Raw genomic sequence first — 15,342 nt, 5'->3', positions numbered from 1 at the left:
GTGTGAAAAAGATTATTCTTTCAGGGTAAAGGTAAAACCCTGGAGTTGTGAAAAGAACTTTGCTATTTCCCTGAAGCAATATAGACCATTCTCCTTTTCCTGTTCATTTCCAAGTCCAGCTCAATGTCCATTGACAGCATCTGTCCAAGACACACTCGTCCACTGATCACTAGGTGTCTTTCATCTACTTGTTTTTTCCATTGAGGCTATTTAGGGCAAACCCTGAGTGATTTTCAGTCTCTTTGGGCGGCCCTACAGTGTTCTGTGGGCTGGAGGCAAACTGAAGAGTCTGGCAGGCCTCCTCCTCTGCATGGGATCCCTCTTCCATTTAGAACAGGGGTGCACTTTTGTGTGTGCTGGACTCCTGGTAACAGTCTGGTGAAGTCTACGGACCCTTCCTTAGACATGCTTTTAAATGCATGAAATGAACTGCATAAGTTGCAAAGGAACCCAATTATTGGAGACACAGTTTTATCAAAAGATTTCCCCATCCTGGTTCACAGGGTCCTCTGAGCTCCCTGGGGGGAGTTATGGACCCCAGGGTAAGAGGTCCAGATTCAGCCTCTGTGCTGGGCATGCTCCAGGGCACCTGTAATGAGCATAGAATTTTTTTTTAATACCTCAGTATTAATAATTAGAAGGTTGCCCTTTTTGACTTATTTAATTCTTTGTGCCAGGCACTGTGCTAAGAGCTTTCTAAATCTCATTTGGTCTTTACAGCAACCCTGAGGGGCAGGTGCTATTTTCATCTTCATTTTATGGGTGAGGGAAGTGAGGCAGGCAGAGGTTCAGTGACTTGTCCAGGATCACACAGCTAGTGAATGTCTGGAGCTACATTGGAGGTCAGGTCTCCCTGACTCTAGGTCCAGGGCTCCTTGCACCGTGGCGCCCCCTGGGGTCCCTATCTAGATTCTCTTCCTCCCTGGTCCTGATGGTTAATTGCTGACTGGGAGGGAGTACCCCAACTGAGTTGCCCTCTAGTGCCCTCTCGTGGTAAACAAGAGACAGGGCTGTGGAGGGAAAGAAAACCCTCTGTCTTGTTTGGGGTTTGAGCTCTGCCAAATCCCACCCATCCCACTGTGACTTTGGGCAAAGCTGTTAAGCTCCTTAGTTCTCAGTTTCCCTGTTTTTAAAACGAGGATGATGCCTAATTTCTTTATTTGTCAGAATGATTATTTTTGGGTTCGAATTAGATAATATTTTTGAGCACCATAGTTAGCATCTCTGAAGGGTTTAAAGCATGCAAAGGACTTTATTATATTATCTCATTTGATCGTTATAATGATGCTGTCATCATCCCCATTTTACAGATGAGAAAATGGAGGATGAGAAAGCAAGTATCTTACCCAGGGTCCAGTAACTAGTAAGGGCTTCTGAAGGAGGGTTCAAACTCAACTTTTCTGACTACAAGTCCAGTACTCCCTTGACTAAGTCACCCTGCTGCCTCAATAATATAAATCATGCAAATTTTAAAGTAAAGTTAGCAGTATCTTGTCAATGTTCTTGGTCTAATTGTCTCATCCTCTTCCTTTTCTGTTCTTAAAAGCAACTAGGTGGTTCAATGGATAGAGTGCTGGGTTTGGAACTGAGGAAGACTGGAGTTCAAATGCAGCCTCAGATAATTATTATCCTGGGCAAGTCATTTCACCTCTGTTTGCCCATCTGTAAAAATGGGGACAATAATAGCACCTACCTCCCAGGGTTGTTGTGAAGAAAAAATGAGATATTTTAAAGTGTTTAACAAGCCTTAAGGTGCTTCAGGAATGCTGGCAATTTTACAGACATTCTAGTTCTTATTCCTAAACAAAGCACATGATTATTCAGTGTAAAATTCTCTGATTACAATAATCAAAAGCAGTTTCATCATGGACATCCTTTGAAGAATTGAATTGGGTTTTGGGCACATTTTGTTGTAACACCTTCTCCAGCCACTTCCCCCAAGCGGAGACTTTTTTTTTTTTACCATTCAGTGCCTGGCACACAGTAGGTGCTTAATATTTATGATTTTTTAATTGAGAGAACCTGAGTTATTTACTCATTTTGTGTCATTGATGCCTTGGACAGTCTGGGGAGGCCTTTGGATCCCTTCACATAATAATCTTTTCTAATGTACAAAATAAAATGGAATTTGAAAGGAGACTAATTCTGTTGAAATAAAAATGTAATTTTTCCCTTCCAAGATCACAGACCCCCTACAAACTCTCCATTAACCCTTTGGGTGCCTGTAGACCTCAAGTTAAGAACTTCTCTGAATGAGAACCCTAAAGTCCAAGGCTATAGTAAGGATTTGATTAAGATGAGAGCAGGAGAATAAAATGGAAGGGAAGAAACACCCCTTCAATCACTAAGGTTGTAAAAAAGGAGGGGGGAGAGGGGGAAATCCTAAAAAGCCCATGAAACAGAAGAGGCTGCGCCCTGTCTGCAGCGGCTTTTGATACTGTCCACTGACTCCTTCAAGATTTCAACTTAGCTGATGCCTGAAGTTCTCCATTAGACAGTTCAGTCATCCTGGTGCTGGCCATTTTCTGGGAAACTCTGACTTGTCCCTTAACCAGCCGATGTTTATTATGCAGATCACTGGGCTAAGATGTAGGGGAGCCCCCTGCTCTCGGGCATCTTTAAGCTGAGGATTTAGTGAGAGGATGAAGCAGAGGGTGTGACTTTGGAGAGAAGGCAGGGGGCTAGGAGGCCCAGGTAAGGCGTCCTATAGCGGGTGGTGCTGGAGCCTGACCCGGCAGGGGACTGGGGAGTCCTCTGCCCGCGGGCCGTGAGAGAGGACACTCCAGCTACTGAGGCGAGCCGCGCAAAGGTACTGAACGGACAGACAGAGGAAGGTGGGACCAGGGAGCCGGGATCTTCCATCCTGCTCCACGACTCCTACGGAATAAAGGTGCCCTAGAATAGAAGAAAGTCACCATGGAAGAAGAAAGGACAAATCCTTACCTGTTCCAGCTTACCCTGAGGGGAATAACTTCTGTTTCCTCTGCTCTCCTTTGCAGCTCTGATTAATCACAGGACTCAGTGACAACTACATTCTCAGACTAACATAATGTAGAGCAGAGGCCATCATCCTGAGCAGATTCAGGCTAGCAGTAGGGAAGACAAACAGCCATTAGGAGATAGGCAGGCAGGGGACAGCACCCAGGGACAGGACACTTCTGTTTTTAAAAAAATGCCCATATTTTTAATGCTAGAACATTTGGATCTCCATGTCAATTTTGAAGATATTTGTTGTGGAGTAATTTAATTCACAGGTTTTACTGTGTAAGATCTAAGCCTTTGGTGGACACTCCAGCACTTGACTTGGTTTTTTCTGCCTGGAATGTTTCCCCTCCTCATCTCTGAATTTTGTCTTCCCTGTTTTCCTTCAATTCTCAGCTAAACTTAAGTGAGAAACTTTTCCCCATCTCTTCAATGCTAATGCCTTTCCTCTAATGATTATCTCCAATGTATCTTGTATAGATCTTATTTGTACACAGTTTGCATTTTGTCTCCCCCTTTAGACTATGAGCTCCTTGAGATCAGGGATTTAATTTTCCTTTCTTTGCCTTCTCAGCATTTAGTATCATTTCTAGCACACAGTAGCACTTATTAAATATTTGCTGACTGGAAGGTAACAGTAATCCAGGGTCCAACTTTTAAACCTTCATTATGTCTCAGAAATGCCTTGTAGTAACTCTAACCTTGTGGGTTAATATCCTCCAAAATTAGACTACTGGAGGTCAGGACTCCACTTACCTGTCTGTGTTCTTTCTGGCCAGCCTATTCTTCAGATAGGATTTTCCAGGATGGTACAAGCCAACAATAGCTACCACCACCACCGGCTTGGTAATGGAAGTAAGAATTTATAGTACTTGCTGGTCGACTGTCAGCTCTCTCTGTTCCTGTTTTCTACCAGACAGATGGGGGTCTCCATGGCACTGCTGATGCCATGGTCACCTGCAAATGCAGAGGAGCCCCTTAGACAGTAATCAAGATGCAGAATTCACACAGTCCTCAGCTGATACTGCCTAGGGGAGTCAGATATTGGTAACAGCAGAAGGGAATGATCTGTGCTTGTGGAAATCTATTTTTAGGAACACAGAAGTGGCAAAGACAGATAATAATGATGATGATAACAATGGCATTGATAAAAATTACCTTTATGTAGTGCCTTAAGAGTTAGAAAGCACTTTAGAAATATTATCTGATCCTCATGACAAATCTGGGAGCTAAGTACAATTATCCCCATTCTCCATATGAGGAAATTGAAGCAGTTTTCAGGGTTTGAACACAGGTCTTCTTGACTCCAGGCCCAGCTCTTTATCTACTACACTACTGAATTGCCATAGGCAGATGTCCTATCTGTTCTTTATTGATCCCTAGGGCTGTCACATAGGAAAAATATTCCCAAAGTTTGAAAGTCCCACCCTGAAAGTTTCTACCTGGTACAATAATCATGTGTCTTTTCATTATGTTGACCCAGGCACACAGTGACCATGGCCATAAGTTGGTGTGAGGAAAGGATAATATGGGACAGTGTCTGGGGCAAACACTTTGAGATAAATAGTTTTTTATTAGTGCCTGGTGCTAGTCCTTTCTTAGTGTTGCCTGAGTGACTTTGGGAGTGATATTTTTCCATCATTCCCTTCTCCCACTCCACCCTGAGGTTTCTGATTACTGCTTCAGTTTTTAATTTTCTGACTCCTGTTTTGTCATCTGAATTCATGGACAACAAGGAGCTCTTTGACTTGATTGTGGCATGGCATCGTTCTTGATCACTTGTGTCATGGCAGAGCAGATAAAGAACTGGTTTGGGAATGAGGAAGACAAAGATTAAATACTGTCTCTGACACAGCCTGAATTTGTGACCCTTAGCAAATCATTTGACCTGCCAATGGCCCATAGATCTTTCTAAAATTATGAATTGCAGAACAGTTGTAGGTTTATGTTGGTAGCAGGAGTTTCATCCCTAGGACGTTATTACATCAATGAAACCTTAGGTCCTTACCCCCCAAAATTACTATCAAAGTAATCACTGGTGGAAATTACCCCCTTTCCAGACAGGGAACGGGGACCCTAAATTCTTACCTCATGACAGGAATCCAGAACCAGCCCCCAGTGGCTGCTCAGACAACGTCTGAGATTCTAGCCCCCCTCAGACCCTACAGGTGAAGGCTCTGGAATGATGCAATCAGAACCCAGGCTCAGAGCCCCAGTTGATATCAACCCTTACAGAAGTAGTTGAGCCATAAAGAACTTTACAATCCTTTCTGGGAGCCAGGAAATGAGGCCAGGAGTGTGGAAAATCATTCTTTCTGCTTCCCAGGGTCATCAGGTGTTCTTTCTTCCTGGTGTGTAGATGTTTTCCCTGGGTTTCTGGTCCAATGGAGATAGCCTGGGAATCTCTACTCCTGGTAAGATCCCAGAGCTTGAACCAAGTCAGTCTTCACTATGCCAAACCTGGAGGGTAGGCTGCTATCAACCCTGACCCCATAAGACATAGCACCTATTGGATAATGTGGAGACTTTCCCTATTTCTCTTTATTTTGAAAAAGTCAGCACCTGGATATTCTTGGTCAGAAAAGGACAAGGAAAAGTGACAAGATGTTCCAGCCCCTGACATGGGTCTTGTTGAGGCCACAAGGCCAATTGGCTCTAGGGCTGGCCCTGGAGTCAGGAGGAGCTGGGCTCCCGTCCTGTCGGCCACATCCCAGCTGGATCACCATGGACTGAATGTCTCTGCCCCTCAGCTTCCTCATCTGTGCAATGGGCACAATAGCAAAGTGCCTCCTTCACTGGGTTGTTTTGTAGCTTAAATGAGAAACTTTCTCTAAAGCACTTAGTGAGCTTTACAGGGTAATTCAGACGCCAGCTAGTTTTATTCCTCTCTGTGCTTTTCCTACTTGTTCTCTTAAGGTTTTGCTTGAACTGCTCCTAGTGAATTAGCTCAATCTATTTTTTGCCTCATGGATAAGTGTGTTGTTATGGTCCTAGTGAGCACTGGCTGACAATAGATGATCCACTGGAGAAGGAAGAAATCATGTGGTCCCATCCCCTGCCTCTACACACGTATCATTTCATCTCTACTTTCTCTAATGAGAAAACTGTGGCTCACAGAGGTTAAAAGATTTATCTTGGATCACACAAATGGGAGAAGTAAGGCTAGGACTGGAAGCCAGGTCTCCCATATCATGGCTTTGTCCATTTTCCTTTAAGCTTGTCCTGCTCTGTCTTCTGAGGAATGGTCCCTGTGGAATGGGCCTGTCAACCTCAGCACTTCCCTCTGCCTTAAGGGGGATGAATTATAATGTCTCTAGAACGCAAAGCCAGGGGCCAGTGTCAGACTTCTGAGTAAGAAGGTAAGGCCAGAGGAAGCTGTTCAGATACATCAATGCCAAGCAAACGTGTATTATTCAAGCTGCCCCCTTGTCCCTTCTAACAGGGTTTTAATCCTGAGACTAACTTTTAAGCTCCAGGGAAAAGATGAGAGGAAGATAAGAGAAAAATTGGAAATGACCCTGACCTTTTTCATGAGGCTTTAAAACAAACTGTTCACGAATATTCTCACAAATTTCCCCTTTCTTTCGACTCTTCCCTCCTTTGCTCTTCCTTCTCTCCTCTTTCTTGTATTTGTTTTCAAAATGTTTCTATTATTTATAACAATAAGGAAAGGGTAGGAGGGACAAGAGAAATTGAAACCACAAGAAACTCTTGGGAGACTAAAGCAGATGTGTGGGTTGTAGTGTTTGAGAAATGAAGCCAGTGCCTAATTATTCCCCAGAAATGAGGCCTTCAAGAGAAGTATTTTCTGTTGCCAACCTCAAAAATCACCTATACATCCTTTATACCTACCAGGATAAACAGAGAGCCCAGGGCCTCACAGTGCAAATTCGTCAGGCAGATGGCCTAAGTCACTCCATTAGCTCAGTGGAATGTCCCTGGCTGCTGGCATTAAAGAAATGTTAACATATCAAAACCTCTTATATGTTGGCATTTAATTTATTGCCATATATAAGAGAGCAAAGGTATCCGGGTAGGAGTGCCAGGCCTGGAATCAGGAAGACTTATCTTTCTGAGGTCAGATGTAGCCTCAGACACTTACTAGCTGTGAGAGTCTGGGCAAGTCATTTTACCCTGTTTGCCTCAATTTCCTCATCTGTAAAATGAGATGGAGAAGGGGATGGCAAACTACTCTACTATTTTTCCCAAGAAAACCCCAAATGGGGGTTTTGAAGAGTCTACCACGTCTCCCACGACTAAAATGACTGAACAACAACAGCAAAGTGAATGTATGTATGTGCATTTATGCATATATTCCCATGCAATTACCCAGACTATGAAATATAATGGACATCAAAGGCTGTGGTGTCCAACCCTCTCATTTTAGAGAAAATTGAGGCCTAGGGAAATGATGACTTGCCTAAATTCACTCAAATAGGGTCAGAGGTAGATTTTGGTTGTTTGGTTTTTAAACGTTTGATTTCATATGCATATAAAAACATTATTCTGCAGAGTCCATAGGTTTTTACCAGATTGTCAAAGGGATCCATGAAGTACAAAAGGTTAAGAATCCCTAGGCTAGAGAGAGAAAGAGACTTGTCTTAATTGCTGGGAATATTAAGCAAGGGGCTCAGGATGAAGGAAAGAGCATGTATTTGTGCAAATTATTATAGCTCCCCCAAAAGGAGGATGAATAAGTGAATCTGGACCACACTGGATATAGGAGGAGCCTGGAGTTTTCTGGTCGAAGGAAGTTTGTTGAGTGAATGGGAGACTGCCTCCTGGTCCCTCCCGTCAGCTACCACCACTGAGTAAAGTCAGATGCTCAGAAACAGAGGAGATGGGAATGACCATGCCAAGATGGGGTCATAGAGACCGTGTCGGAGCCTGGTGTCCCCCTCCTAAACCCCTCTTCCCCCAATCAAAACCACACTGAGAATCTCAGTGGACAGGTAACTAATCTCTTCCCAGCCATCATTCTTTCACCTACAGAAATGATGCTTGGCACACTCGTTTGGTGACCAAACTTTTAAGAAATGACCATTATTCACAAAAATTGTTTTATTTATTTCTGAATATAGTTCTACATGGGATATTCATATAAATACCAAGAGCCCTACTTTATTCAAGGAAAAAAAAGAAAAGTTGACAGAGACAGTTTAAATGGGAATCAAATGCAAAGGGACAGTCACACACTTGTCCTCTATTTTAAAATCATCCCAGGCCTTTAGGGAAAATCACTAGGTTTTTCCAATGTGGTACTAGCTACAACTGGACAGAAAACTAAGTAAATCATACGCTCTGGTTTATAAGCCTTGCATTTCAATAGCCTTCACACTACAGGTGTTCACAAAACACAGGGATCCTGAATTCTCTCCAAGTTATGTGGGAGGTGAACAAGAGGGAGAAGGCTTCAGTCTTCAGCAAATGATACAGCCCCTCCTTTTTTGGGATTCATTCAATCTTTTCTCCAGAGCCTTGATTTGGTTTTGAAGTTGCTGCGCTTCACTATTAAAACCTTCTTTTAGTAATTGTTTCTGTTCCTGAAGAGAAACAAATAGAATTTAAGAGCATGGAACCAAAAGGGACCACACCGAATTCCAGGAATATTGTCCACTTGATCTAAGTAAGCAGATCTCCAGAGGCTGTAAATGAACTGTGGAGTGTTTGCCCAAGGCTATGAACTGGAGTGAAAAGGGCTGGAGAAGGGGCCAGAGTGATATCTTCTGCCACCAGTTGCCTGGGGCACAGAGGGTTAGAGAAGTTCAGGGAATACTTTTCTGTTGTAATTATTTCCCCTTCAAGAGTAAAGTGTGTGTATAGATATGTGTATGGATATAAATACTATATATAAACATGTAGTATGTGTAAAATACATATAAAGTACACATGATATATATACACACACTTTCTACACATTTTGCTCTTGATGGGAAATAATTGAAGTGGAAAATTATTTATGCATTTATGTAAACTATATAAATTCTTATAAACAATATAGTGTATATACATTCTATATAATCTCCTGTGTGTGTGTGTGTTTGTACTTTACTATTGTAGGGAAATAACTGCAGTCACAAATCAAATATTCCTTGAACCTGATCATTTTATCTGGATACAGAAAATGGCATTGAAAACTCAAAGTAACCTCAAAGAATTTCTTTTTACAAAATCTGGCAATTGAGTAGATCTGGGGATAGTCTGGTACAGGGAGACCAAATATGGTTTAGGGAGAGTTCCTGGTCCACAAGCCAATTATTTCTCAACAAAAAAATAATGGGATATGTAACCATGTCATTATGTATGCTGTGAAGCAGGGTATTTGATCTTTGTAAGAAAAATATAAACAGTTTAAGATGAGATAAAAAGTGTATCATAATTTTAAAAACACATTAAGCAAAGTAAAAAAAATAAGCTTATTGATAAAAGTAGTATTTAAGAATGATGAAGTAATGAAAAGGGGAAATAAGAAGAGGAACTGGCAATTCTGAAATAAAATATTTCTTTTTTTTGAGTAGGTAAGGCAGGGCAATTGGGGTTAAGTGACTTTCCCAAGGTCACACAGCCAGTAAGTGTTAAGTGTCTGAGGCTGGATTTGAACTCAGGTCCTCCTGACTCCAGGACTGGTTCTCTATTCAATGTGCCTCCTAGCTGCCCCCAAAATGTTTATTTCTAACAAAAATGGAGTGATGATGCTATAGTAGGAAAGACTTAAACAGTAGCTAGGAAATCTAAATTTCATTAGTTTCATTAATTAATCTAGGGTTTGACAAAGTTGAGGCTCACACAAAGGGCCAGGAAGAAGGGTATGATGGGTGTGAGTAGGCACATTACCAATTATGATTTGCTCAAGACAATCAGGATAAGGGATGCTGTTAATCAGAGAAGTTTGATTTGAAAAGATCACGGGGCAAGAGTGAGCAGTTGCCAGTAGACGCTTCACATGCTCCATTAGCAGCTTTGTCAGGAAAAGTCAAGGAAGGTTCCCAGTATGTTGGGTGGCTGCTCTATGAGACCATTGTCCAGAATTGACTCAGATGGGAGGGAGTGGCTTAGATTATCTCTCAAGTTTCTTCAAGATCCAAAGTTCTTTGAATCTTTTTTTTTTTTAATATACAGCATTTTAAAGATTAGAAACCATTTCTTACGCACGTATTCATGAATTACATACCTGGAGTTTCAGAGCCAGAGTCCTCTCTTGCTCTGCTAGTAACTGTTTCCTTTCTGTTTCTATCTTTTCATTTAGTTGCTTTATATGCTCCTGGTAGCTTTTTTCATTCCGATCCATCATCTCCTGGGTCTTCTTTTGCATTTCCTCCAACTGCTTTGCAGCAGCCTCCGCAGCCTCAGCTTTCACACGCTCCACTGAGGATAATGAAAAATTGGGGGAAATTAAAGAGAGGTGAAAGATCATTGGTTCCCAGAGCAGCATTCTGCTCTGCTTTGTTATCTCACTTTAAATGACTTAACTTCTTGGTGTTGATTACAGACATTCTCTGAGAGAATAAACAACAAACAGGTGAACGTACATGCCTACAGACAGAGAAAGTCTTAGTAACAAGAAAGAACTCTTTCTGGATATTAGTGGTCATATTAGAGTAATCTGTGGAGGGCTTGCCGGATGATCAAGGACCATGTTCATGGACTTCTCACCTTCAATATCTTTTTCCTTTGCTGAGAGTGACTGGTCGGCATGCAGTATTGCGTCAGCTACATCTTCCTTGGACTTCAGGTATTCCTGCAGGGTCTCCTCAGCCTGGCAATGGGAAGACAGGGAATTAGCAAAAGGAAATAAAACTGTTGGGGTAAAACTTTGGCTGTTCAAAGGACACTGGCCTTGACAGTGGGCCATTCCATTTAGCATTACTTTCATTTAACTCAGGGCTGGGAAATGGCTTGTAAAGTTCCGTCTCCACCTCCCCCGGAAACTATTACTAATAGGAGGGTTCACCTGTATACCCTTCCTGGGCTGCTGGTAGTACTTCTGTTTCAGGTCTTTGGTCATTTGCAGAAAAACACCGTAGCCGCCTGGTTTAGAGAAGGCCCCCTTCTGCACTGATTCCTCCAGAGGACTGAAAATATCCTGAAGCAAAGCTCTGCACCGTTTTGTCGACTCGTCCTGGTTCTGGTTACAAAATGCATCACACCTGGCTTCTAGCTGGTTCTTTAAACAGTATAAAGGAAATGACATGTAAAAGGTACAGTTGGGAGAATATATCAGAAATTTAATAGAATTTCTAGAAACGAATTTTTAAAACAAATCTTGCCCCCCTCCCACCTATGCATTCAAGCAGGACCATGTCCTGGTTCTAGATTTCCTTTTGTAAGATCCTCTGTTATTTCTGCGCTAAGAGATCCTAAAGATTATGGGAAAAGGGCAAATCATTCTGGACAATATGTAATTTCCTAAAGCCTCTTTTCCTTATTATCTTTGCCTTAGACCACAATCCTCAATTCTTCAAACTCTTTCATGTAAAATCTTTATTTTCTCAAAACTCATTTCAATATTACAGTCAACCAGCATCTTTTAGAAAACAGTTGCTATGTGACTCTTAGTTAAAGGAGGTTGGAAATGGTCTTTCAGGGTCACATGACTGACTGAAGACTATGACTTTAGACTCTTGTAAGCTGTTGTTCTCAGGAAAAGCCTCACTTTCCTTTCTAGGCCTGCCCTCCTTCATGTAGACTGTCCTTTCCCATGAACAGGAGTTGCCAAAGTACCGCCAATTCCTTCTGGAATTTCTGGTCCACATCCTTGAAAGAATCCTTGATGAAGACTTCAATGGCTTCCCTCTCACAAGTGGCATGTATGTCCAACAACTCCCTAAGGGTGTCTGTGGGGAACTGGACCCTTTCTTTCATCATCTCTTCATAGTGTTTAAGGGCCCTTTGAACTGCAGCTGAGTTCTCTATTTGAGCGAGTGCCAGGACTGCGTTCTCCATACAGGGCATATCTCCACTGGTGATGGCCTCAACATAGGTCAGAACCAGGTTCTCTAGACCTATAGAGAAAAGAAAAATGGAAGAGACCAAAACCATTAGGAGAGTAGTCAGAACTTATCTTGCAAAATAATGGGTATATATATACTTCACTTTTCATTATATCTTAATGATTGCACGATTGGGAAAGTCTTGAACATAGAGTCTTGAAGATTTCCAAATTAGCCCTTTCCTACTCTAATATTTTATGATTCTGTGAAACTTTCAGGAAGTTTTTTCATATGGGAGCAAGAAGTGTCCATAATGGTAATAATGAGAAGCCATGGATAGAATAGGTAAAGGCACAGCCTCATTCCTAAACAGGGTAGCTCTGGCCATTCTCTTGATAACTCCATTTGTCTTCCCTCTTTTGGGAATGGTCAGAACGTATCATGCTAAATAATAGGGATAAACATTTCATTGTCTTAATTATTGCACTGTTGGTGATAGATTGAGCATGGGTATGGTACTGAAGGTTTCAGGTTAGCCTTTTCTAACTCTAACTTTTTATTATATTTTGGGGAATTTCTTTAGCCTTTTAGAGATTTTCTGATAGAGGAGCAATGAGTGTCCATAATGGTAGGAGTGGATGAGAGACTATGGACAGGAACCTGGTGTAATGGGAATGGGAATTGAAGATATTCCCTGCCCCTTAATAGACCTAGGGAGGAATTTGAAGATCTTCCCTGCTTTGAAAGTAAACTCTGCCCCCTAACAGGCTGAAAGTAATCACATGGAGCCTGTGATGGAGGGAATTTGCTGAAGGGAGGCAGAGCCCACAGGAAGCCCCCCTGCTATGAAAGATAAACTCTATCCCCTAATAGGCTGAATGTAGTTACTTGGAGCCTGTGGTGGGAGGAGTTTGCTGAAGGGAAGCAGAGAGACTGTGGGGGAGAGAGGAGATTAAGGCAAGGAGATGGAGAGGTTTGTGAGTAAGTATTGATATTGTATTAGTTTGTGGAAAGGCTGAAGGCTTCTCAGCGTTATTATGGCTTCTGAATATCTTTGGTACTATGATGGAATGGGCTTATTGGTTTTGGGATTCTGTTTTCTGGTATCTAAATAAATGTTTCAGTTCTGTCCTCTATCTAGAGAGTTTAGTATATATTTTGTGATCGAATGCCATTCGATACTTATAGTCATGGTCTTTATCATGATCGTGGGTGCTGTAAATATTGCATTGGCTTTATACCTGGAAAGGTCTTTTGTTATCTAGTCCAGAAGATTATATCTTTTCAGGGGCTCTCCTAGGAGGGTTCTCTCTGCTCCTTTCCTCTCCTGTCCTTTTAAAAACGGCAGAAGAAAAGTACTGGAAGGGTGAATAGGAGGGAGAAAGGACTCACGGGGCCCATTGACTGTGATGCCTCCCTGGAGAGTTTTCACATTGGAATGCTGGAAGATATAGGAGCAGAAGTTTTCAACTTGTTCCACAAATTCAGGCTCCAGTTCACTGTCATGAAGTTTCTCTAGCTGGGCAAGCTTCCTTCGGTGGGTGGGTTGGTCAAAAATAAAACATTTCTTCTTGGGGAAGAACTGGCGTATACACTGACGGGGGAGGTTGAACATTTTAACTTCCTCAGGTTTGCCTGCAGGAAGGGAAGGAGGAGTCTTGTAATGGAGAATAGAGCCTGAACTTCAGACAAGCTCTCTAAAATGATGTCCCCTTCCAGGGACCTATCTTGGGGCTGAAATATGCTTATGTGTGCTACGTCACTGTATGTTGACCCCCCCATTAGATTGTGAGCTCCTTGAAGGCAGAGTGTCTTCCTTCTTTGTATATCCAATGATTAGCCCTGTGCTCGGTACAATAAAGATGTTTAAGAAAAGCTTGTAATCCTCGGGCTGCTGCTGCAGCTGCTGGAAAAAGACAAAGGACTTGTTCCTAAGATAGAAAAGGGTTCAGTTTTTCACTGAAGGCAATAGTCCAGTCTTCAGCCAAAATGAAATAACTTTCCTTGTCTCCAAATAGGCAGGGAACCATAACTAGAAAAATCTACATTCAGAGTATAAAATAAATTCTGGAGGTTTCCCCCTTCTCCCTTCTGCCTTCCTCCCTCCCCTTCCTCCCCACATCATTGCCCAACTCTCAAGCCCTGGAACCTTTCTTAGGCTTCAGTGCGATCTCCAGGTACTCATCAGAGGTGATGGGTTTTCCATTCATTACCAGCTCCAAGGTGAAATCACGCACAGTCCACACAAAGTCTGGAAAGAAACTCACAAATTCTGAGGAGTTTTCTACCTCATCCTTGTTGGGGGTAGATTTGCTCTTGATGCGGTCTGTCAACTCTGTCACATAGCTGGGGAATTAATTAAAGAAATATGGCAGAAAAAAGCACTAACCCTTGTTCCACAATTCCTTCAGTTCTCTGAAATTTATTACTTCCCCTTGGCCCTGAACCAACTGATTACTTTTTCATCATAAAGCATAATGTCTTTAGAACCTGTGTTATGTGTTTGTGTGTTTGTTATGCACACACATACACACACACATTCTTATACCTGCTATTAGAATGTGAGGAACAGAACATAGGCTTCAGAGCAATTCTGGGGAAAGTGGAGACCCTCCCCTCCTCCCTTCCTTTACTGTCCTCCTCTCCTGGATCCTAGAAAGGATACTGCAGCTGGTCCATGGCCTGCTGGTTGATGGTGCCCATGCTGTTATAGACAAAGGTGCTGCTGAGCAGCACAGCCAGGGCAAAGATCCATGTGTCATTCTTGTTGTCACCCTAGGAATCAAAACACATTTCCTGGCCTTGTTGCCTGATACTTTTCTACTCCCCTGGCAGCACTTATTTTAGCATACCTGTATACTAGGTGAAAATCCAGCTCCCTTGAGTTTTTGCAGGCCTAAGACCTATAATATGTGCTTTCTTTCATAATCTGTAATGATCAGTGACCTCCCTACTTACCTTCTCCACATCACCCAGGCCCTCAGTGTCCAGGAGAACAAGGGTGTGATTTGGTTTCTTGGGATGAGGAACACACCACATCCAGATGCCCTTGGTGTGAGACTGCACTGTGGAGCCAAGGGAGAAGCCTGCAGAAGAGTTTGGAGAGAGGAGCATGGAGTAATCTGGGGACTTCCATGTTTGAAGAGTGTCTTGGAGATTAGTACAGCTGTGTAATGTTAATCATTCACTGCAAGAAAATTGGCAGTTTTCCCATAAGGAAGAAGAGAAGAGAGTACATATTACAGAACATGCATTTTAGGTCTAATTTTTAAATCACACCAGAGAGATACAAAATAGACCAGTTGCCTGATCACCGCAAGTAGGAACCTTTTCTTGTTTTTCAGAGACCAGTAGAGATACCTTGGAAGGTCCCTTAATGATTTCCTTTTCCTTCCTTCCTTCCTTCCTTCCTTCCTTCCTTCCTTCCTTC

General features: G+C 42.4%; 1 protein-coding gene across 1 annotated transcript in view; it reads right to left on the bottom strand.

Moving 5' to 3' along the window:
* Positions 1-8,025: 8,025 nt before the first annotated feature.
* The window catches only part of LOC138166140 (guanylate-binding protein 1-like), an 18,145-nt gene continuing 10,828 nt past the window's right edge, over positions 8,026-15,342 (bottom strand). Inside the window, exons 3-11 of the mRNA XM_069094546.1 lie at positions 14,871-14,998; positions 14,578-14,687; positions 14,062-14,258; positions 13,305-13,547; positions 11,704-11,984; positions 10,934-11,146; positions 10,636-10,738; positions 10,154-10,347; positions 8,026-8,525 (exon numbers count right to left, since the gene is read on the bottom strand). Coding sequence (XP_068950647.1) covers positions 8,403-8,525; positions 10,154-10,347; positions 10,636-10,738; positions 10,934-11,146; positions 11,704-11,984; positions 13,305-13,547; positions 14,062-14,258; positions 14,578-14,687; positions 14,871-14,998 — 1,592 coding nt within the window. The 3' untranslated portion in view covers positions 8,026-8,402. The remainder of the gene's footprint in view (positions 8,526-10,153; positions 10,348-10,635; positions 10,739-10,933; positions 11,147-11,703; positions 11,985-13,304; positions 13,548-14,061; positions 14,259-14,577; positions 14,688-14,870; positions 14,999-15,342) is intronic.

Source organism: Petaurus breviceps, unplaced genomic scaffold (assembly GCF_028583685.1).
Source record: "Petaurus breviceps papuanus isolate PSGF00001 unplaced genomic scaffold, PetGlider_PUasm1.0 220, whole genome shotgun sequence".
Lineage (NCBI taxonomy): Eukaryota > Metazoa > Chordata > Mammalia > Diprotodontia > Petauridae > Petaurus > Petaurus breviceps.
Note: the sequence above shows the minus strand (reverse complement) of the source record. Positions and strands in the feature narration are given on the sequence as shown.